We start from the raw sequence: 24,441 nt of genomic DNA on the forward strand, positions 1-24,441 counted from the left end.
GTAATTTATCTTTTTGACTTAAATCAATTAATTTTACCCTGACAGGTGACTCTCATGGTCCACCAAACCATCACACAGGCCAATCGCAAGAAATGAGGCGAGATCATAGTGCCGAGCGGGACCCTGAGCGAGGACCTCCTTTCAGGGGATCCCAGGACTGGGGGGATCACCGCGATAACAGAGGGTCTGCAGAGAGGCGAGGTCCACCACAGGACTACCACGATCGTTTTGAGGGACCCGATCAATTCCACGATGACTTCCGCAAGGACGAGCGATTCGGTCACCGGCCGCGGGAGTTTGAGAACCGTATGGGTCCGAACCCTCATGAGGAGGGTTGGCGAAGGGGTCCTGGTCCTCAGCGGGATTTTCCTCCTGATCAGGAGTACAGGGAATTTGGGGACCCGGAGCAGAGGGGCCCAGGTCGGTGTCCACCCCAAGGTTGGGACGGAAGGAAAGCCCCGGAAGAGCGATTCCCGAGGGAGCCTGAAGAAGCACGTTTTCGTGGGCGGAGAGATGACAGGTGGGAACAAATTTCCAACAATTATTGAGTGGGAGACTGAGGTGAAGTTCTATTTAATCAAGAATTCTTTATTTTTATTCACAGTTGTATACTGAACTGGATTTTAAAAATCATCAGATCGTGTTAGTTTATTGTCATATACACCAGGGTGCAATGAAATTTCTTGTTCAGATACAGCTCGCAGAGTATACCGTGTATAGTGTAACGATAAATACACTGATGAGTGTAAAACAGCAGAATGGTGCAATATTATAGTACAAAAAAATTATAAGTACAATAGCAATAAACGAATGAGGTAGAGTTAATAGTGAGGGTACAAGGCAACACCTCTGGGAATGGGATATGAAAGAGGTGATTGGTTCTGGAACTTGATAGCAGTGGCAAAGAGGTTTTTGAGTCTGGACATCCAAGCTTTCAATCTGCATCTTCTCCCAGAAAGTAGAAGAGGGAAAAGGGAATGGTCAGCATGGCAGGCATTCTTGACAATATTTTCAGCCTTCCTGATGCAATGCACTGTGAAGAAAGTGATGAGCCTGTGATTGGGCTGTTTATCACTCTCTGCAGGTTCAGACGGACGAGAGCAGAGCAGTTGCAGTACCAGTTTGAGGTGCATCCCGCCATAATGCTTTCCACGGCACATCTGTAGAAGTTGGAGGGAATCTGATTCTTCTCAGATACCTAAGAAAGTAAATACACTGATGCATTTTCTTGATCACTGCATCAGTTGCAAGGAACCAGGTTAGGTGATATGAATGAGTAGAAGCTTGAAACAGTCGAAGATCTCTGCAGCTGCTCCATGGTTGAGTATAGGATTTTGTTCAGTTCTCACTTCCATTGATCAACAATCAACTCATTTGTCTTGCCGGTGTGAAGGGCTAGGTTGATGTCCTGACACCATAACACACGTTTCTCCATCACGGGTGGGTTTAAGCCAAAAAGCGCGGGGGTGGAGTCAACAACGTGGATGCGTATCTGTGCAGCTAACGGGAAAGAGAATCTAGGAAAGGTCACGTTTAAACTAACAGGGCAGGGGGGTGGGACCCAATGCAAGGAGATAGAGGGCCATAAAAGGAGGACAAAAGCAAAAGGTAGAAGGGAGATAAGAAAAGCTCACCTGAAAGCTTTGTGCCTTAATACGAGGAGCATTTGAAAGAAGGTGGATGATTTGAATACGCAGTTAGTAGTTGAGGGATATGATATAGTTGGAATTATGGAGACATGGCTCCAGGGTGACCAAGGCTGGGAGCTAAACAGGCAGGGGTATTCAATATTCAGGAAGGATCGACAGAAAGGAAGAGGAGGTGGGGTGACATTGCTGGTTAAAGAGGAGATTAATGCAATTGCAAGGAGAGACATTAGCTTGGATGATGTAGAATCGGTATGGGTAGAACTGAATAGTCAAGGGCAGAAAAGGCTTGTTGGAGTGGTATACAGACCACCAAACAGCAGTAGGGAGGTTGGGGATAGCATCTAGGAGGAAATTAGGGATGCGTGCAGCAAGGGTACAGCGGTTATCTTGGGTGACTTTAATCTACATGTAGATTGGGCCAACCAAATTGGTAACAGTGCTGAGGAGGATTTCCTGGAATGTATACGTGATGGGTTTTTTAACCAATATGTAGAGGATCCGACTTGAGGGCAGGCCATCCTAGACTGGGTATTGTGTAATGAGGAAGGATTAGGTAGCGATCTTGTTGCGCAAGGCCCCTTAGGCAACAATGACCATAATACGGAGTAATTCTGCATTAGGATGGAGAGTGACACGGTTAATTCAGAGACTGGGGTCCTGAACTTGAATAAAGGAGACTTTGAAGGTATGATATGGGAATTGGCTAGGACAGACTGGCAAATTATACTTAAAGGGTTGACAGTGGAAATGCAATGGCGAAGATTTAAAGACCTCATGGATGAACTCAAGAAATTGTTCATCCCTGTCTGGCGAAAAAATAAAACTGGGAAGGAGGCTCAACCGTGGCTGACGAGGGAAATCAAGGATAGTGTTAAAGCCAAGGAAGAGGCATATAAATTGGCCAGAAGAAGTGGCAAACCAGAGGACTGGGAGAAATTTAGAACAGAGGACAAAGGGGTTAATTAAGAAGGGAAAAAAGAGATTGCAAGAAAGCTTGCGGGGAATATAAAAACTGACTAAATGTTTCTGTAGGAATGTAAAAAGGAAAAGATTAGTGAAGACGAATGTAGGTCCCTTACAGTCAGAGACAGGTGAATTTATAATGGGAAACAAGCAAATGGCAGAATAATCAAAGAGTACTTTGGTCCTGTCTTCACTAAGGAAGACACAAACAATCTCCCGAAAATACTAGGGGACCAGGGATCTAGCGAGAGAGAGGAACTGAATGAATCCACATTAGTCAGAAAATGGTGTTAGGTAAACTGTTGGGACTGAAGGCAGATAAATCCCCAGGGCCTGATGGTCTGCATCCCAGAGTACTCAAGGAGGTGGTCTTGGAATTGTGGATGCTTTGGTGATCATTTTCCAATGTTCTCTCGACTCTGGATCAGTTCCTGTGGACTGGAGGGTAGCCAATGTACTCCACTTTTTAAGAAAAGAGGGAGAGTGAAAATGGGGAATTATAGACCAGTTAACCTTACATCGGTAGAGGGGAAGATGCTTGAGTCTATTATTAAAGATGTTATAGCAACGCTTTTGGAAAGCAGTGACAGGATTAGTCAAAGTCAGCATGGATTTATGGGGAGATCATGCTTGACTAATCTTCTGGAATTTTTTGAGGATGTAACAAGTAGAATGGATAATGGAGAGCCTGTGGATGTAGTGCATCTGGACTTTCAAGAAGCATATCACAAGGTCCCACACAAGAGATTAATGTGCAAAATTAGTGCACATGGTATTGGACAGGAAAATGTTCCCGATGTTGGGGGAGTCCAGAACCAGGGGTCACAGTTTAAGAATAAGGGGACTGAGATGAGGAAATTAGGACTGAGATGAGGAAAAACTTTTTCACCCAGAGTTGTGAATCTGTGGAATTCACTGGATGTTTTCAAGAGAGAGTTAGATGTAGCTCTTGGGGTTAAGGGTATCAAGGGATATGGGGGAAAGCCGGAACGGGGTACTGATTTTGGATGATCAGCCATGATCATATTGAATGGAGGTGCTGGCTCGAAGAACCGAATGGCCTACTCCTGCACCTTCCTGTTTCTATTTCTTTCCTGTACTTCATGTTACATAACTTGAACTAATATCCAGATTGAATCCATCATTTCAACCTTCCATCGCCTGACAGTGCATTTCAAGCAGCATTGTAGCTCAAACAAATCACAGCAGGTAGCTAGAGAATGACAATTATATTACTTGTACGTGAGAGACCCAATGGGTACGTTGAATTAAATGATTAATGAAAATATAGTACGTGGACTCATATTTTCCGAAAGGAAACGTTAATACCATTGATCACAAGTTGGTGCACAGACACATGCATGTGCAACATCAAAAAGCTAGTAAAGAAAATGTTGTCACAGAAATGGGAAGGCTCTGGGGCACCATGGTACATAATTGTAACACAATACGCAAGGAAATATATCATCAATGTTTTGACATTTTTAGAATTCCATAAATAATCCACTACCAGAGGACTGGAAGTCAATATTCTCTATTGTTTAAAAAAACATGCAAACCTGGAGAGTCTAAAATTCAATCCTCCAAAAAACTGAGGACATTCCATAATATGTTGAAAACGTAGATTTGAGCAACACAAGTAACATAGTATCATCGTGGTATTCGATGAACAAGATTACACTGCTCAAACTTCTAGAATCTATTTGAGGAGGTGATGAACAAACCTCTGCACAAACTTCTCGAATGTTTGAGGAAGTGATTCTGATAACGATCTAGTCCATTATTAGATTTTTAGAAGTATGATCTTCGTAGAAATGGTTCAGTCTTCGAGAGAGAATGAGGATTGATGTAGCAACTGAAGCTGGGGATAAATGGACCCTTCCGGTTCCGTGAATTATTTGTGTATATAGTTCATAGTAAATACTGTATGTAACTAAAATCATAGCTGAAATTGGGAAAGTTTATGAGTATGAATCTTCTCCCTGTTACAATTAATCTCAGTCTCTTCAAGGATGGCCCTGCAAATTGTGGGTAGGCACAAAAATAGCTTGTGAGGGATAGCTTGTCTCCACTTCATGGGAGGCAGTCAGCATTTATATCTCCAAATCAGTGTTAGGGCAGATGCCTCAAAATTCCTTCTAAAGATTTGAGCAGGTTTTGGATCAAGATGGCAATGTTTGGCTAGTGGCATTGGCCATGTGATCAATTTGAGATTCATAAGTGTTTTTGTATTGACTTGCAAATCAAATTTTAAATGCCCACCAAGTGCTCCCCTGGACCCTATGAGAAATTGGAAATGGAAGCACTTCATCAAATTCTGCTGGGCACAGCCAAGCACAAAATCAGACCCATGTGTAGCTGGACTATTAACTCAAGACAACGGTAAAGTGCATTCATTGTTCCAGTTTAAGCCTTGTCCCCATATTTTACCTGCACCACTGGCAAGTGTTTGCTTTCTGGAATCGCTTACTCAAGATGAGCTGTGAACTTCTTAAATAGAACAAGATACCATGCAGGAATTCTGTACCTTGTATCACTTCAGAGGGTAGCATCAGCCATGTCAGATACTTCTGGTAGTCATCAGAAGTATGAGTAGTTTATTCGCTGAAGCATTATAAGCAATCCACAAACTCAATTCAGATTGGGTAAAGTGAAATTACAAAAAGGTTAAGCAGGCAAAGTCTTTCCTGAATTATTTACAGTTCTTGAAATTGAAGTATTTCTTCAAAAGAAGCAGCACCCTGATCTTCAAGAAGATATGTGAAAAGATGCATCCTGCATCCCCAATAATCTACATCCCCTGCAATAGGACAAGTACTAAACTGCTGATAACTGAATTTTTAATTTTCATGACATCTGAAGACTGGGCTGGCTTTGAAGATAACACTCTGTGACCAAGGTCATCTACATGGTCCATGCTGACAGTCCACAAAGCCAAAATCAAGGAACTGCGATGATAACACCTATGTTCGTTGTTATGCACAGGTGCATTTACTATTTTCAAAAATTCCTGTAATGGATCAAGATTAGCAGCCAGTTACTTGGATTGCAACAATTATTTCTACATGTACATTCACTCATGACGAGTTTTGCCATCAAAATGCTCGCTAACCCCCACAGATTTCTTAAACCTTTGGCATACGCCAAAGCATCATCGGAGCAGTTTTTGAAACCAGAAAATAAGGAGAACATGAAATGAATTGATAATGTGCAGGTTTCCTCATTAATCAATAAATTCTACACCAAAGCACCAAGATCATTTAATGTGCAAAGTTGAATTAAGATGAGTATGTAGAACTGATGGCTGTAACTATTTGTAACCTAGATGTATAACTGGTACCTTATGCAAGTATAACTGCTGTACCTCTGACTTGCAATGAGCAGTGTGCCACAAGTGTCGACAAAGAATCCAGCTTGCACTCTGCTGCCCTTCATAACCACAGTAGCATAAGTAACTAGTGTGGAAATTTAGGCATGGACCCTTATTCTTGAGCCATCTTCCATTTGTGGTGTCCATTAAGATAAAAGTAAAAATAAGATTAAAAAGTAATCCTGAGTTCATGTCAAGGTTGGTTTTGAATTCTAATCATGTTTCATTGTACATTGTTCATTAGCTAAACAATTAAACTGCAAGTAATTTCAAGAATATTTGATAGTAATTATGTGCTTTATAGGTCATAATATCTCCAGTTCCACTGTGCATAAATTCATTGAGATCCCTTAAGTGATCTATAATGTTGGTGGATATATGGAATAAGCTGTCAGAGGAGGTGAAAGAGACAGGTACAATTACAATGCTTAAAAGACATTTGGACAGGAACATGGATAGGCGGAATTGGGCCAAATTCAGGCAAATTAGATTAGGTCAGGAAGGGGGCTTTGGTCAGCATGTTGTGCTGGGCCAAAGGGCCTGTTTCTGTGCTGTATGACAGTAGATGTATCTGAAACACTGAAGATGGTTATCAAGAATTGTAGCAGGATCTTGATCAGCTGGGTAAGTGGGCCAAGGAATGACACATGGAATTCAATGAGAATAAGTGTGAAGTGTGGATTTTGGGAGGTCAAACCAAGGTAGGTCTTTCACAGTGAATGGCAGGGTCTGTGGGAGTGTCGTAGAACAGAGGGATCTGGCAGTACAAATACATAGTTCCCTGAAAGTGATACCACACGTAGATGGGGTGAAAAAGGCTTTTGGCATGCTTGCCTTCATCAGTCAGGGCATTGATTATAGAAGTTGGGACATTATGTTGCAGTTGTACAAGACATTGGTGAGGCTGCACTTGGATATTGTGTTCCATTTTGATCACCCAGCTATGGGAAATATTCCATTAGGCTGGAAAGAGTACAAAAAAGATTTAGGTAGATTTTCCAGGTTCATGGGATTGAGTAATAGGGAGAGGTTGGGCAGGCTAGGACTTTATTCCTCGGAGTGCATGAGAATGAGGTGATTTTGTGGAGGAGTGTAAAATTATGAGGGGCATGGGAGAGTGAATGCACACCATTTTTTCCCAGGATTGGGTAATCAAGAACAGAAGTGAATAGGTTTTGTGAGAGGAGAAAGATTAAATAGGCACCTGAGAGGCAGCTTTTCCACACACAGGGTTGTACGTATATAGAACTAGCTGCCCAAGGAAGTAGCTGACGCAGGTGTAAACGGGCATCTTGGTCGGCGTGGAAAGTTGAGCCAAACAGCATGTTTCCGAGCTATATGACTTCACAAATCTAATACTAAGCAACACAATGAGATACTGACCCAACATTCAATCACAAAACAATTACCCTAAAATCTTTATGTTATGTGCCAAATGTGTCCATTCAAATGTGTAAATAAAAATGTAAATACAGCAGCGGAAAGCCTGAGCTTGCTCCACTATACAGTTACAGCATGCTGATCCTCATCAATCTTCATGTTCTACCATATTCCTTGATTCACATTGATCTCGCTTTGAATATATTAAGTGACTGAAAATACTCAGCAAGTTAGTCAGTATCCAAGTGTGTCAACATTTAAGGTAGATAACTTTTCATCAGTATTAAGAAAAGTTGGAAATCAAACATGCTCTTGGAAGAGGTGGAAAGAACAGGAGAGTGTCTGTGATAGGGCGAAGACCAGGAGAGACTGAATGAAAAGTGGTTGTGGTGCTACCTGAGAGGGTGGGAAGTTAATATCAGCATACGGATACAGCAGGCAGTGAAGAAAGCAAATGGCATGTTGGCCTTCATAACAAGTGGAGTTGAGTATAGGAGCTAAGAGGTCCTTATGCAGTTGTACAGGGCCCTAGTGAGACCACACCTGGAGTATTATGTGCAGTTTTGGTCTCCTAATTTGAGGAAGGACATTTAGCTGTTTGGCTATTGAGGGAGTGCAGCGTAGGTTCATGAGGTTAATTCCTGGGACTGTCATGATGAAAGAATGGAATGACTGGGCTTGTATGCACTGGGATTTAGAAGGATGAGAGGCGACCTTATAAAAACATATAAAATTATTAAGGGATTGGACACGCTAGATGCAGGAAACATGTTCCAGATGTTGGGGGAGTCCAGAACCAGGGGCCACAGTTTAAGAATAAGGGGTAGGCCATTTAGAACTGAGATGAGGACAAACCTTTTCACCCAGGGAGTTGTGGAATTCTCTGCCTCAGAAGGCAGCGGAGGCCTACTCACTGGATGCATTCAAAAGAGAGTTAGAGCTCTTTGGGCTAGCGGAATCAAGGTATATGGGGAGAAGGCAGGAACGGGGTACTGATTGTGGATGATCAGCCATGATCACATTGAATGGTGGTGCTGGCTCGAAGGGCCGAATGGCCTCCTCCTGCACCTATTTTCTATGTATCTCTATTATCCTGCCAAGCTTCTCAAGAAATGATGTGTTTTGGTGAAATATTTTTCATTCTTCTGAACTCAAGTATAGACAATAATCTGACCTCAAAGCAGTTTGCTGTCATGGCGAGGTGTGAAAGTATTGCAACTGCTTCGTTCAGTCAAACTAAGAACTATGAGTGAGACTCAGAACATTTTCTCTCAAGGTTCCGGCCGGTTCGAGGGGGACCTCGTCACGATGGATGTGGCCCACGGGGGAGAGAAGCTTTTACCAACATGGATGACTTCATGGGGGACGATGAGTTTAACCAAACAGAGGAGAATGCAAGGGGTCGTGATCCAGCAGTTAGAGGGCGTGGCCGTGGAGTGATGCGAGGTACAATGAACGTCTACAAATAGTATCTATCTTCACAAATGTGCAGCACTTTAAAAATGAGTTCAAATGTGTATGTGGTTACGCGTACTAATAAACCCTATAACCTGCATTTTCAACAGATACGGGTTACAAGCCCTAATGTGCAGCAAAGTAGACCGAAATTTGGGCAAATTTATAAAGCAACCTCTCGAAGACCTAACCGTGTCCCAGTGTCTGAATTGATATCAAGTATTCTGGTTTGCATCACTATTCAATCAGATTATCACTGATCTTTATCTTAACTTTAATGCAACTATAACAATTGGTATCCTAACTCAACAAAAACTTACATTTTTTTATGACCTGTAGTCCCAACAACCTTTTAAGGAAAGGTAGTTTTGGGTTTCTACAGACCTTCATGAAAAGCTTCTGTGACCAACAGCGAATGGCCTGCTCTAGCTTCAGGCCATGTCCCTCCTTCTGGGCTCTCACTTCAGTGGAAACTGGTTCCCTCCATCCACACTGTCAACTTCTCCACCCATCCTGAACAAGTACTGACAATCCCTGATAGCGAGGCACAAATGATGCCCTGGCCCCTGACAATGATGGAAGTTGCTTCGTTTTCAGTGTCTAATGTGCTGAACTGTTCTGCAGGTGGGCGAGGGGGTCTTCTTCCCCTACCTGGCCATGACGACTTCCCACGATTTGAAGGTGGCCGTAAGTCTGAGAAAAGGCCATTGTCTCCAGGAGGTCAACGCGACGGCTGGGGTGGCAGAGGGGACCGCGGAGAAATCCACGAACCTGTCAGAGAACCAGGTTTGTTCAGGGGGATATCTCTGTCATCTACAGTCTGAACACCGTCAGTAGAAGGTGGTGTTGTCAAGGCGAACTGTCCCTGTGTCCTAGTCATAATATTATTCATGTGCACACCCTTAGGATTGTCCACAGCTGTGTTGGAAGCTGCCCCTCTCTCAGTAAATCATTTGAAAATGTTTGTGAAGCTTACCCAGTATCCTGAAGATTAAATTATTCCAACGCAAAACATGAACTTCCTTTTTATATCCTGATTTTTAATTTTAAGTCAGTCTTCTAAAATATAAACGGGGGTCTAGTGTGGTGGTGGGGTCCGGTACATCAGGGACATGGGTAGACGTGGTCAGAGCCAAGATGCACAGTACTGGTATATATCTTGCTCCCTCTAAAACTCACCAGGATTGTTAAAATTATTCATTATATGGTTACGTGATGTTTAAAATAGTGACATAAAAGTGTGTTTATGTATTACTGGAAGTAATATCCACGAGTCTGGAAATTCCGCTGGTCAACGGAAAAGCCAGTGGTGCCGGATTATTGTTAAAAGAGAACCTGGTGGCTGATGGGGAAGATTTGGATGCCGTTGGTTGTCCATTCATGGACAGGCACCAAGAGATTTTGAAATGTGTGCATCCAGCCAAGATGAAACTGTCAGATCTACTTTGTCTAACCTGTGCAGGATTTACTTCAGAGGGAGATTGATTGGAAATTGCCATTATAAAGCAGCACAACAACCATGAATGATGGCAGGGGTAGCCCCCTTTTGCTATAAAAAATGTACAGAAAGCACCAGTATCCAAGACCCACAGTTGTCTGATGGATAGGGAAGAGTTGCTCAATTGGAGGTCTTGACTGGAAACTTTACTGGCTCATTGGTCGCTGAATAAAGTGCCTAACCTTGACCTCTTAATCTCATGTAACTTTTGAAGAGATGCCTTTTGTTATTTGCTTAGGACAGGCAGGTGTGCAGCTGACGTAAAACCATAGCGAGATACACCATGGAAACTAGACCTTCAGCCCACCATCTGTACTGATCATCAACCACCCACTTAAACTAACCCTATATCAATCCATTTCATCCTGCCTACTCATCAATTTCCCTCAGAATTTACCATTCACCTGTTCAGTGAAGAACACCAGAGCACCCAGGGGAAACCCATATGGAGAACGTGCAAACTCCACACAGACAGTGACCGAGGACAGGATAGAACCAGGGTTGCTGGCACCGAGGAAGGACGTTTGTGTGGGCCGGTTTGGCATTGTTGCTTGTGCAGTGATGCTTGTTACGAGATACTCAATGTGAACAACGGGTTGGGACTTGAAATGACCTGTGCTTGTAATGGGCTGTGTTACAGGACGAGGAGGCCCATCAGCGTCGCTGCGAATGTCCAAACCTGGCCGCTCCAACTCGAACGAGGGAGATAGACACGACAGCTTCCAACGGGATGAGGCATTTGTTGGCCCAGGAGGACCTCCCCCCCGGGGTGGAGCTAGGGGCGGGCCCAACTGGGGCCGGAGTGGGAAGAACTCGGTACAACCGTCACGACGAGGACCGATCAGAGGCACCAGAGGGAGATGAGGAAGCAGCACTGAGAGATGGGATTTTACTCTAGCTGCTCTGGGGCGTGTATAGTCTTTCAAACGAACCTTGTGCGAATGGCCCGTGCAAGAATCTGGCCCTGGGAGATGCAGAAACCTTTCCTTTTTTCATTTTTGTACAGCTGGCAGCAGTGTTTGTTGTTAAACTCCAGCAGTTTTAGTGTTGTGAGCTCTGGAGCACTGCCACACACACACACGACATGTCAGATCAACGTTGCTCTGACTTGGTGTACAGTTTGTCTCAAGTGTCATTTTGTATGACTACACAATATAATTTGTGCAAAATTTAACCGAAAGATAGAGACCTGGTCTGTTTTTATTTTGCCACATCTTGTTTTACATGCATCACACAGCTGTTGATCTCTCTGAAGTCATTCTCTGAAGTACAGAGAAGAAAATAAAAGTAGGTTTTATCCACTGTTTAGGGGCAGAGTTGATTTGGGCAGTAAGATCTGATGCTGATTCTGAGGCAGACATTTGGTAGCTTTAGCTGCCTGCCTTTGCAAATGACCTATGATTGTTTTTGAGAGATAACTGCTGTCTAAGACACCAGAACTGCCTACCCAAACAGCCAAATGTGACTCCTTCTGCAATGGCGCACTCCCTCAGTACTGCACTCACATGTCACTGTAAATAATGCATTCGGATCCTGGAAATGGGGTTGAACTTACTCAGTGGTCAGGCTACCCATGCAGCCAAGTTAACCTGCTTGGGATAATGGAAAGCTACACACTCAGAGTAAAGTTACAGGTAATGCAAAACAAGTCACAAGAACATGGCATCACTCATCCGGGTGTGGGCAGTGCGGTCGCAGGCAGAGAGGTGGAGACTAGGTGGCGACGCATTCACTGAGAGAGTGTGAGACAAGTGTTTGTCATGCAGGCGCAGATATAGGCAGCGCTGATGCATTTGTGCTTACCTATTGATGATGGAGAGGCAAATAAAAGCCAGCTGTGAGTAATATGGCGGCAATTCCTGGGTTTCTTCCATGTAAAAGTACATACTGCCAGACCTGACCAAACTTACCGAAGGTTCAGAGGAAGCAATGGAGATGTACAGTCAAGTTGAAATTGATTGTCTTCTCAGCTTTCCCGAAGCAGATTGCACTCAGGATCTGCGACTGGCTCCCTTCTCCGTTACTTTTCCAATTTGTCCATTAATTAATTTGTTATTGCCCTTCATCACCAAAATTTTATTTGCTGGTCTGTTTTGCCAAGTCCTACAGTGTCCCATACTTAAAAGACAGAAACACTAGCCTTATAACTTTTTTTGGTGGTTCTTGTTAGGAACTAGGGTAATTGTTATATGTTTACTTTCAAGATTCTCTTGGGCTCAGCAAAAACTTCACAAATGGTCGGGGCGTTGCAGGTTTTGTATTTGAGATTTAATCTACTCATTTTGCTGGTGCTTCTCAAGACTTGCTGCAGGCAGACCGTGCAACTACTGGAGAAAATGCGTTTGTACTTGAATTGCCAGTGAGCAAAGGCACAGAGACAATTGGACTCAATTAATTCAACCGGTATAACTTCATACAAATATATTCTGGTCTTCCCACTTTAGTGGGTCACCTGACCACACGTGGAATAGCTCTTATCGCCTGTGTAGTATTCTAATCCTGTCAATTGTCACCCTGCCAAAATCTCGGGGTGGGCTCTCCATTAGTTGATTTACCCGATCTGATCCCAAATGTTCATCCATTTTGGTCTGCACTGTGAACTGTGATCTGCAACCTGATTGTGTATTAAAGATCATTTTTGTGAAGCAAAGTCTCTTCATGATCCCTTTCCACTGCCGCAGTTCATTTCCAACTCAGTCAGCAAGTATCGCCTGGGTGACCAGATTTCCCTCAACATGAGAAAACGGAGTGAATCTTCATACATCTGGGAACTCTCACCCCCCATGGACTGTGTTGGGGGTCAACTCGTGTTTCAACCTGAATTTCACCGATTTTGTCAAATATATCAAATGATGTGCAGTAAAGTTGGGTAAATAGTTCTGACGTGCAAGGATATTTGAGATGTCTTACTGCAACAATGTAAGTCTCTGGTGAGACCACACCATGACTATTATGTGCTGCTGATTTCTTTTCCTGGGGATGATTATACTTCCGATAGGGGGAGTGGAGTGAAGGCCAGATGGGTGGATCATATGGGGAGAGATTAAACCAATTGTTCCCATTCTACACTGAGTATAAAACCAAAAGAGAGGTTTTCTGGAACATGTAAAATCCCTACAGGGCAGATAAGAGGATGTGCCCTTGTATCAGATGTCCAGAAAAAGAGGTCTCAAAGTAAGGGTGGCCCAGTCGGCACCAAGGTGAGAAATTTCCTCACACAGAGGGAGATGAATGTTTCCCACAGTTCTCTACCACAGAACTGTGGGCCTTTACCTCAGCATATTCCAGGATTTTGAGGCAATATGGGATTAGTACCGATAAAATAGAGGATGGCACAAGGAGTAATTTTCTTTAAATAGCCATTGAGCAATAGAACACACATAGAGGCTCCTTTCCTGTGGTCTCGTTACAAGTGTTTTGAGTTACAATGAAATTCTTTGTTTTGCATGCTAGTCATTTAGATCATATATTATAGATTAATACAATCAAGTCATACTCAAGTACAATAGATGGAGCAAAGGGGAACAGAACGCATCAGTTCCATAGTCCACACTGGGGTAGAGGTAAATCAGACAGTCCCTTAGCTTACGGACGGACAGTTCAGAAGCCTATAACACAGGGGAAGTACTTGTTCCTGGGTCCAGTGATAGGTAGTTTCAAGCTTCTGTATCTTCTGCTTGACCGAGCAGGGGGGAAAAGGAATGACTGGGGTGTGACAAGTCTTTGATTAAGTTGGCTGCTTGCCTGGGCTGTGTAAAGCTTAGATGAAGTGAAGTCAACAGTGGGAAGTCCGGTATCTAGGCTGCATCAGACTCTATAATTTCTTGCGATGGGGCAAGGGCATCTGTGGCAACCAGTTGGATTTCCGTGGAAGGCAAGCAGAAGTCATGCAGGCCAGTGTGGCTGGTTGGTACAAGTGCGTAATGAATGAATGTATGGCCGGCGATTAAATCGCCCCCTTTCCTGCAACTTCTACCTCTGTGACGAGATCGAACTAGAGGCATCTCCTCTAACCAGCGCCTCCGGTGGTCCTGCGGGAAGTATAAAGACACTGTCCATGATCTCGCCCTGGCCCAAACCTTGGCGTTGGGTGGAGAATGCCAGGGCAATTGCCGGCTAGGGATGTTGTGACCAGCCGTAGCAGTCTGGCTGACTTCAGGCAGAAGGAGCAGAGCAGGGGATAGCCCGACACGAGGGAGTGGCCGTGAAGGCCCCCTGTGCCCCTGGTCCAGGCGAGTCAAAAGACCCTTTGAAGGCGTTTGCTCTGAAGTTGATCTGGCTCAGGGATCTGGGTTGTTTACCAGATCTCAGTGGTTACGCTCTCCCTGGGGAAGCCGTCCCGTGAAGTTGCCAAGAGTGCACGGCGGTCGAACGCTCTCCTTTTTTGGGTTGAAAAGAATCCGCAGATTTAACGTCTCCTGAGCAGTTCCCGATTGAGCGAGGCGCCGAGGACCATGACGGGGAGGTGAGGAACTGGCGGCGATCAGCGGCTGTGAGACTGGGGAGAGGGAGAAGATGTGAGAGAGAGAGAGAGAGAGAGAGTCAGTGTGTAGAAGGGGGGGGGGGGGGGGGTGAGAATGTAGTAAACCCGAGTAGCGGCTGTGGAGAGGAGAGTGTGGGGAGAGTGGAGGAAGTGGATAGAGGGAGGGTGTGGAAAGGGGAGAAAGAGAGGATGTTAGAATGGAGTGTAGAAGGAATGAGTGGCAAGAGTGCATGGTGGAGAAAGAAGGGGGTAAAGAGTGTGGGGAGCAACAGAGAGTGAGAGATGGCTGCAGGGACATTGGGTGTCCAGCTCTCAGTTTCCAGAGTTCCACCGATCTTGGATATATTCCTCTGGCAAATAGGACACAACTGTTGAATTCAAGAGGGAGAGAGAGAACGGGGAATGACTGGCCTGTCAGTGTAATGTCAGTGGTGGGGCGTGGGGGAAATGCTGGAATCTACCTCGAAGAACGTAATTACAGAAAAATCTGGAAATGAATGCCTGGCTTGAACGGAGTTTATTTACGAAAAGGAAATCGTGTTTCACTTAAATTCTCTGAGGATATGAGGACGGGGAGCCGGTGGTGTGGGGTGTTGGGACTTTCAGAAGGCTTTCAACGAGGTTCTATCGAGGTTAAAGATCAGAAACGAAAGTGTGGGAATAGACAGATCTTTCTCAAGTTGGCGGGCGGTGACTAATCGAGTACCGTTAAGGCCCCAGTCTTCCAAATGAAAGGACCAGTATAGTTGTTTTAAAAAGGCTACTGATGGGACAAGCCGCGTGACTGAGCAAGGATGTGGTGCATGTAATATAACGTAGAAAACACGAGGTTTTTCACTGGGAAACAAAACAAATGCCGCGTTTTTTAAGACTGGGAAGCATTTGTGTAGAAAGCAAACTATAGGTCATTTGTCTCAATCCACTGGGAGCCAAATGCAGAGGTGTAAACTATTAGGATGGAAAATGGGTTTGTGCCCTCATGATGAAAGGATTTGAGTGCAGGTATAACGTGTCTTGTTGCAGCTGCAAGGCATGGTGAGACCACACATGGAATGATGGAACCGAATTCAGGGGCCAATAGCTCCTATTGTTCTAAAGAGATAGCACGAGGGAGAAAACGCAGTGAGACAGAGTGTACAACAGTCATGGACACGGAAAAATGTGTCAATATTGCAGGGACGGGTGTGGATGTGTGTCAGTGTAGAGTGGGTGTGAAAGTGTCAATGTTGGGGTGATCAGGTGTGTGTGAGTGTTTACATTGGTGGTTGGAAGTCTATGAATGCACATGTGTGTACATGCACACTGCAGTTTTAAGGTGGGTGTGAGTCAGTGTTGGCGTGGGTATGGGTGTCAGTGTGAATATGGTGTGAATCTGTCAAGTAGCTGTGATTTGAGTGTGTAAGTGTAGGCTTGTGAGCTAGTATGGATGTGAGTGAGCATGTAAGAGATGCACTGAGTGTGAGTTAGCATGGGTGTGGACATTTCAGCGTGGAGTAGTTGTGTCAGTGTATAGTAATAGTGAGTGTGCATGTGTCGGTATGGTGCACATGAGTTTCTCAGTCTTGGGTATGAGTGTATTAGTGTGGGGTTAGTGTGCCATTCTGAGTAGCTGTGAGCGCGTCAGCCCAGTGTACTTTGTGAATGTGTCCTGGTTTTCCCGTCCCCGGCCCACTCCTGTGGGATCGAGTGTGCAGGGTGCTGAGGACAGTGGGACCTCCTGCTGTTGACCGTGGGCCTCGGACCTCGGCTATAGTCTGTAGTGCCTTCCACATCCGGTATGACCGTGGAGGTGAGCCAGTCCCTGGGTCCGGCTCCCACCTCCGGACCCCAGGCCTGGGTATGGGTTGGGAAAGCAGGGTGGGACAGGGCCAGAGTCGTTATGAGTCTACTCCCGGCCAGGCCTCTCCTCACTGTGTCTCAGCCATATCTCCCCTCCTCATGGCCAGGCCTCTCACTGTGGTTCAATCACATCTCCCTCAAGTTCAAGTTCAAGTGAGTTTATTGTCATGTGTCCCTGTATAGGACAATCAAATTCTTGCTTTGCTTAAGCACACAGAAAATAGTAGGCATTTACTACAAAACAGATAAATGTGTCCATATACCATGATATAAATATATACACACATGAATATATAAACTGATAAAGTGCAAATAGCAGAAAGTGGTTATTAATAATCAGAGTTTTGTCCGAGCCAGGTTTAATAGCCTGATGGCTGTGGGGAAGTAGCTATTCCTGAACCTGGTTGTTGCAGTCTTCAGCCTCCCTCACTCCAGCAGGGCCTCCCCTTATTGTGGCTCTGTCCCATTTCCCTCCCTCCAGCTGGACTTCTCATTACAGCACGGTCAGATATCCTTCCCTGCAACCAGGCCTCTCACTGTGGCTCAGTCACATCTCTCTCCTGTCAGTATCCCAAGGGAGCTCGGTGATTCCTGTCAGGAAGGAAACCAGAGGCCGGCGGACAATCTCCTCCACCCGGACTCCCCTCAGGGGCCGGCCCATCACGGGGTGGGCAGGATGTTGTCCAGGGAATCCGGCAGTGCCTGGTCTGGGAAGGAGCAGTTCCGGAAGGCAGGCTGGAGCCAGGCAGGAGGAGCTGGAGAACGGAGCGGATCCATGAAGGCCGTGAGGCTTCGCGAGCTCACCGCCTCCCAGCTCTTCCGCCGTCGCCATGGCCGCCACAGCAGCTTGCTGCAGCTATGGGGGTCCGGGCCCCTGGCCCCGACACCAGGGTAGGTGCCGGACCCCCGGCTGGGGGCTGGTGGATGGGGGGAGGCTCAGCAACCCCCCCCCCCCCCATCCCCGGCCTGGACACGTCGGAGGTTCCTCAGAGGCCCCTCCCTGCACACCAAGCTCTTTGTTTTGTCTGATGTTTCGTGTAGGTCTGGAGTGTGTGGGAGGGGTTGGTTAGGAACACCCTCATCAGCACTGTGGCCTCTTCACTGAGGAACCAGTGGGTTAGGGGAAGGCAGGTGTGATGACCATTGTCTGGACCTAGCCAAGGAGGTACAGCTGCTGAATGAGCGGCAGCAGATGGGGAAGGGGGGTAGGAAGAGGGCGAGGGGAGAGGAGTGGAGGACAAAGGGGTGAGGAGTGGGGGACAGAGCGGTGTGGGGAGGGGAGTGGAGGGGGGCAGAGGGGAGTGGGTAGGTAGGATGAAAGAGTAAGGGAGAGGCTGTGGACAGATGGCTGGAGGAATGGAGGGGGAGGAGAGGCAGGACAGGCATTGGGGGGAAGGAAGGGGAATGGACTAGGGGGAACAGAGGAGTGGGGGATGGTGGGGAGAGACAGAGAGGTGGGGGGGAGAAGGGATGGAGGGGAGTAGAGAATTTGTCCAGAAGGGGAGGGGAGAGGGAGGGATGAGGAATGGGTTATGGAGGGGGATGGAAGGGAGGATAGAGGGAAAAGGATGACCTAGGTTTGGAGGGAATGGAGAAGGGGGAGTGATGGATAGGGATGGGAGAGGGGTCTTGATGAGGAAGGGAGGGAGAGGCCCGGATGGAATACTGTGCCTCAGTCCCTGGGTGGGGAGGGGGAAAGTTAATCCCTGGAGCTGGAACCTTTGGGGTTGAGTGTTTGCTGAATGGTGTGGGTGCTGAGGCTTGTCTGCGGTGAGGCAGTGGGAGGTAGGGCTGGTATTGGTATTGGTTTATTACTGCTATGTGTATCGAGAATTTGAAAACGGTGTCTTGCTTGTTATCCAATCAAATTAAACCAGAGTGAGGAATATAGTGTTAGAGCTAGAGACATTGAGCAGTCTAAAAAGTGTAAGAGCCGCAGTGAGGTAGGTTGGAAGATCGTAACCACACCCTGAGCTTATGAGAGGCCCATTCAGTAATCTGGTAACATCAGAGAAGAAACTATTCCTGAAGCTGTTGTACGTGCTTTCAAGCTTTTGTAATTTCCGCTGGAGGTTTGCAGGTTCATCGGCTTGGTATAGATTGTAAGTCGTCCCTAGTGAGGATAGTGTTTGTGTATGGAGATCGCTGGTCAGTGCGGACTCGGTGAGCTGAAGGGCCTGTTTCCGAGCTGTATCTCGAAACTAAACTAAATTAATTAGAAAATTATCTCAGCCTTTCATTATACCGAAGGATTCCATCTCCCTAAGAAGTTCCAGACATAATTGGTATCTGCCTCTACAGCTTCCTCTAAGAAGCAGAGGGTGATGATAACAACCAAGGCCCTTCAACTGGCCTTTCCCATGACCTGAAATATAGAATATAGAGCACTGCAACACAGGAACAGGCCTTCAGCCCACAGTGCCTGTGCCGAACATGATGTCAAGACCATATCTGATCTTCTTTCCTGCACAAAATCCATATCCCGCCATTCCCTGCATATACATATCTATATCTATCTATCTATCTATCTTCTATATCTATATAAAACTGTGTGTATGTGTCGCTGTGTGTGTTTCTGACTTGTGGCTGCCAGCCTTTGATTCGTTGCCACGACAACACCCGACCCACAAACGCCCTGATTTTTTCCATTTCGGTAGAGATTTCACTTTTCATTCCAAGTATCCACTCCTCATTAAATTTTGTCGTGTTTATGTACACATTTTTAATCAAATCCTTCTCCCCCCCCCCCCCCCCCCCCCCCCCCCCCCCCCACCCCTCCCCACTCACTCATTTTGTCGTCTCCTGCTGGCCAGTGACCATAACGGCTGTTGGCGCCCGCATCTCGCCTCAAATACGCCATTTAAAAACAGCCGCACTGCTGATTCCTCAGCCGCTTGAGTTGGAGGACCACGTCTCCCGTGGGGGCTATGGGTAGGGAACGGCTGCGTTGGGGGAGCAGACCCAACGGGTCTGCACTTGGTCTTGTGCCTATCTAAAAGTCTCTTAAATGCCACTATAGTATCTGTTCCAGACACTCATTAATAAACTGGCCCCGCACATCTCCTTTAAATTTTGCCCCTCTCATCTTAAAGCGATGCCCCCTAGTGTTTGATATTTCCATCCTGGGAAAGGGAAAAAGGTTCTGATTATCTACCCAATCTATGCCTCTCAAAATTTTATATACTTCTATCAGGTCTCCCCACAACCATTCCACTCAGGGCCTTAGTTCAATGGAGTTGGAGTGTTATAATCACCCTTTGCTTCTTACCATTGCTAAAGGAAGCTGTAGATGCAGATACAATTACAGTAAGTCTTTCAAATGACAAACAATCCAAGTCTGTCCAAACTCTCCTTGCACCTAATACCCCCTATCGAGGCATAATTCTGGCAAACTTCCTCTACACCCTTTCCAAAGCCTCCACATTCTTCCTGTATTGGGCCGACCAAAACTGTACGCAATACTCCAAATACAGCTAATCAACGTCCTACAAAGTTGCACTTTTATACTCAATACCCTAATCAATGAAGGCAAGCATACCAAATACCTTCTTTACCACTCAATCTACTTGTGTTGTCACTTTCAGGGAGTTATGGAATTGGAACCCAAGTTCTATTCTCTATTCTGCCCTTGCATATTAACATTCTGCACCCTCTGTACTTCTGTGAGAGACCCAGACTCACTGTGCCACAGCTTCCTTCAAATGTTCTCCATTCAACTAATTTAACTGTTAATCTTCATCTTTCTAAAATGAATAACCTCACCTTGCCCTGCATTAAAGTCTATCTGTGCATTTTGTGCCTTCTCATCAACCCATCAATATCTCCTCATATACAGCCTTTGTCCTCCTGGTAACTTGTCTCCACACATATTTTTATCCACTGTACCCTCAATCCTTCCTCCAAGACATTCACACACATTGTAAACAATTGTATTTCAGCATAGCACTGATCCCAATGCCACCAACAGGTTGCAAGTAACCAGCCGGATAATGCCCCCCCTTATCCCTACCCAACATTTATTAGTCCTATCTTCCTATTCCTATTAGCACATGAAGTAATCTGGAGATTACTACTCTCGAGGTCCTGCTTTTTAGCCTTGGTGGAAAGGAAATGCAGCGCATTTATGACCGTTTATAGCGATAACGTGGAGGCAACCAGGGAACTATTGGATCTGGCTCTGGGCAATGAGGCAGGTTTAATAAATGACCTCAGAATAACTGAGCCCCTGGCAAGCAGTGATCATAACATGCTGGAAATTTGTGCTCAGATTGAGTAAGGGAAAGTTGAGTCAGAAGCAACTGTGTTTTACTTAAGTAAAGGGAATTACGATGGAATGAAAAAAGACATAGAGTGGTAGAGTAACCCGGCAGGTTAGCAGCATCTTAGAATACAGATTGATTTTTGGTTGGGACCATTCTTCAGGCTGGAAGAAAGGTCGCGATCCAAAAAGTTATCTATTCATATTCTCCAGCGATACTGCCTACAAATGCAGCTCCTGGTTTCTACAATGGAATGAGTTTAGACTTTAGAGATACAGCGCGGAAACAGGCCATTTGACCCATCGAGTCCACGCCGACCAGCGATCATCCCGTACACTAACACACTTTCCTGCATACAAGGGACAATTTTACAACCTATCGAAGCCAATTAACCTACAGATCTGTACGTCCTTGGAGTGTGGGGGGAAACTGGAGCACCCGGAGAAAACCCACGCGGTCACAGGGAGAAAGTACAAATTCCATACAGACAGTACCCGTAGTCAAGATCAACCCGTGTCTCTGGCGCGGTGAGGCAGCAATTCTACCGCTGCGTCACTGTGCCGCCGAGTGGACTGGCCGGATAAATGAGCAGGAAGGCAGTCTGGCAACAGCTGCAGAAACTCCACGAGATGATTCATCTCAGTGAAAATATCTGCCAGTGAGGTGAAAGGATTCTAAGGGAAGGAAGGAAGGAAGGAAAAGTTGCAAAAGTTAGCAATAGACCGAAAGACTAAAATAAATTCAGAATCCACGAAGGGGGACGTAAGATAATGAAGAGAGATATTAAACTCTGGGGGAAAACTAGGGAAACAAAATCTCCCAAACATTCCCATACTGACCTGCCCTCACCACCACCACCCCCCCCCCCCCCCCCCCCCCCCCCTCCACCATCAGAGTGAGACCACACGCAAACTGCAGGCACAGTATCTCTTAGGCAGCCTACAATCCAGCGATATTAATATTGATTTCTCTCATTTCAAGCAACCCTTGCATTCCCCCTCTCTCCGCACCCCGTTTCGTATCCCTTAGTTATCATCCCCTCCACAGCCAACAGTGAATTGGAACAATGGACCATTGTGGTCATCGGTGCCGGCTCGGATCTATCTGTCTGTACCCTTTCATGCCTCTAGTTTCCCTCTCCCCTGATTCTGAGTCTGAAGGACTCGACTCGAACGTCACCTATTTCTTTTCTCCAGAGATACTGCCTGACCCGCTGAGTTGCTCCAGCCTTTTGTGTCTATCTTCAAAATAAAAGTTTCTTTCATAGACCATTCCAGCGCACCAGCTCCAGCCCAAAACGGCAGAAATGCTCCACATCCCTCCACTTCTTGCTCCTCTCCTTTTCACAATTGTTCAAAGAACAACCATCTGTTTACCCCATTACAGCTGTTTATTCCAGGTGTAACAATGTTCCCGAAGGAGGGATAATAATGGAGTAAGCTCAGTGGGGTAAACACTGAGCTGGAGGGAGGGGCGGTCCGGGAGAGATGTGAGCCGGTCCGAGGGAGGTGGGGGGTGAGCAAGTTGGGGATGAACCGTAATGAGAGCGATGAGTCCGAGGGTGGGGGATGATCCGGCCGGTCCGGCGGCTGAGGCGGCCTCGTCCGGGGCAGGGCACCGCCATGGTTGAGCCGAGACGAGGGTTGCGTGAGGAAGCTTCTTTCCCGGGGACGGGCGGTGCCGCGATGCCGACTGTGGTCACGGTGGGGATTGCTGGCAGTGTTCTGTGTGCAAACACCAGCAGTCGTGCAGTGACTGGGTCTCCACATCAAACCCAGGGGCTGGGTGGGGCCAGCTGATCCTCACCTGTACTGACACAAGGCAGCTTTCACCAGCGCGGTGGGGTGGGGGGCGAGGGAGACACAATGATCTGCATATGCTAGTTAAAACAAGGTACAAATTGCTGGAGTAACTCAGCGGGTCATGCAGCATCTCTGGAGAACATGAACAGTTGACGTTTTAGGTCGGGACCCTTCCACAGTTTGATTTTGGTGGTGGTGGGGGGGATAAAGCTGGGAGAGAGGTGAGGTGGGACAAAAGCTGACCAAGTGATAGGTGGTACTGGTGAGGGAGGAGAGGGGCAGGGAGGGGGGGTGGTTGGGTGGAGTTTGATTAACAGATGGTTGGAGAAAGACCAGAGTTGAAAAAGCAAAAAGTGTGAGATAAGGAGGTAAGGAGGTAAGGAGAGAAGTGGCATGAAATGTGAAGCAAGAAAATTAAGTATAGGTGGAAGGGGATGGGAGAAGGTGAAAGGGTGAACTGAGTGCTTACACATTTGTGGCACATGGACGAGCAGGTAAAAATAGGGAGAAGGGGTGTTTGTAGATTAGTTATATAAAATTGGAGAATTCAATTTGTTGGGTTGTAAGCTATCCAAGTGGACTATGAGGTGCTGTGCCTCCAGTTTGTGTGTGGCCTCATTCTGGTAATGGTGATGGTCCAGGACAGAAGGGTAAATATGGGTAGGAAGGAACTGCAGATGCTGGTTTAAGCCGAAGATGGACACATCAAGCTGGAGTAATTCAGCGGGACAGGCAGCAGCTCTGGAGAGAAGGAATGGGTGAGGTTTTGGGTCGAGACCCTTCTTCAAACTGAAAGTCATGGGAAAGGGAAACCAGAGATATAAACCGTCTTTCGTTATATCTCCCATTTCACTTTCCCGTGACTTTCAGTCTGAAGAAGGGTCCCCACCTGAAAGGTCACCCAGTCCTTCTCTCCAGAGATGCTGCCTGTCCCGCTGAGTTTAGTTCAGCTTTTTGTGTCTCTCTAAGGTAAATATGGGAAAGCGGAAAGGAATCAGATGGGACTGGAGGTGGGGTCACATTGAAGAGGGAGAAAGAGAGAGATGTAATGGGAGAGGAAAAAGAACAGGGAGGGGAAGGGGGTTGATGGGGAGAGTGAGAAGGTGACAGGGAGAGAAAGATGTAGTGGCAGGGAGAGGATGAAATGGGAGAAAGAGGGAGGAAAAGAAAGAAATAGATGGTGAGGGAGGAGAAGGAGAAGAGAAAGAGAGGGTGGAGGAAGAGTGAGTAAGGGAGGGAGGGGTACAGCAAGATGGAGGGAGGGGGGGAGATGGAGTTACAGTGTCCTCTGACAGTCAGACACGCGGTGTGTGCGCCCTCACCGGCCGGTTGGGTCCGGTGTTAGTGTATGATCAGTCCGCGGCCCGTTGCTGTGCTCTGTGGACTGGTCTGGACTAACCAGTGTCCTCTCTCACCACCTTGTGCAGTAACATGGCGGACGCGTTGGCCAGTGCCACCTGTGGCCACTGCCGCTCGCACTTTGACCCCACGGAGCGGATTGTCAACAGCAATGGGGAGCTGTACCACGAGAAGTGCTTTGTGTGTGCGCAGTGCTTCCAGCAGTTCCCAGGAGGCGTGTTTTATGAGGTAAGACCCACACATCTTTCTCCCAGGGGCCGACAGAGTCATACGTTGAATCCCCAACAGAAGGTTATGCTGCAAGTGCTGAGAAATGTGATGAGTGTGGAGCTACTTGTGCCAGCATGGAGTCAGTGGGCCGAAGGGCCTGTTTCTGTGACTCTG

At 46.4% G+C, this 24,441-nt stretch overlaps 2 protein-coding genes across 23 annotated transcripts in view; both read left to right on the forward strand.

Moving 5' to 3' along the window:
- wdr33 (WD repeat domain 33) overlaps window positions 1-12,960 on the forward strand; it is a 100,172-nt gene extending 87,212 nt beyond the window's left edge. For all 21 annotated transcript variants that reach the window (XM_033031556.1, XM_033031557.1, XM_033031561.1 and 18 more), the window contains 4 exons: window positions 46-520; window positions 8,639-8,808; window positions 9,442-9,603; window positions 10,956-12,960. In XM_033031556.1, coding sequence (XP_032887447.1) covers window positions 46-520; window positions 8,639-8,808; window positions 9,442-9,603; window positions 10,956-11,179 — 1,031 coding nt within the window. In that variant the 3' untranslated portion in view covers window positions 11,180-12,960. The remainder of the gene's footprint in view (window positions 1-45; window positions 521-8,638; window positions 8,809-9,441; window positions 9,604-10,955) is intronic.
- A 1,415-nt stretch (window positions 12,961-14,375) lies between these two features.
- The window catches only part of lims2 (LIM zinc finger domain containing 2), a 59,015-nt gene continuing 48,949 nt past the window's right edge, over window positions 14,376-24,441 (forward strand). The window contains exons 1-2 of one of the 2 annotated variants that reach the window (XM_033031583.1): window positions 14,376-14,780; window positions 24,126-24,285. In XM_033031583.1, the coding sequence (XP_032887474.1) occupies window positions 14,770-14,780; window positions 24,126-24,285 (171 nt within the window). In that variant the 5' untranslated portion in view covers window positions 14,376-14,769. Of the gene's footprint in view, window positions 14,781-17,198; window positions 17,529-24,125; window positions 24,286-24,441 lie in introns of those variants that run through there. The other variant, XM_033031582.1, reaches the window with a different exon arrangement.

This window comes from Amblyraja radiata, chromosome 13 (genome assembly GCF_010909765.2).
Source record: "Amblyraja radiata isolate CabotCenter1 chromosome 13, sAmbRad1.1.pri, whole genome shotgun sequence".
NCBI lineage: Eukaryota > Metazoa > Chordata > Chondrichthyes > Rajiformes > Rajidae > Amblyraja > Amblyraja radiata.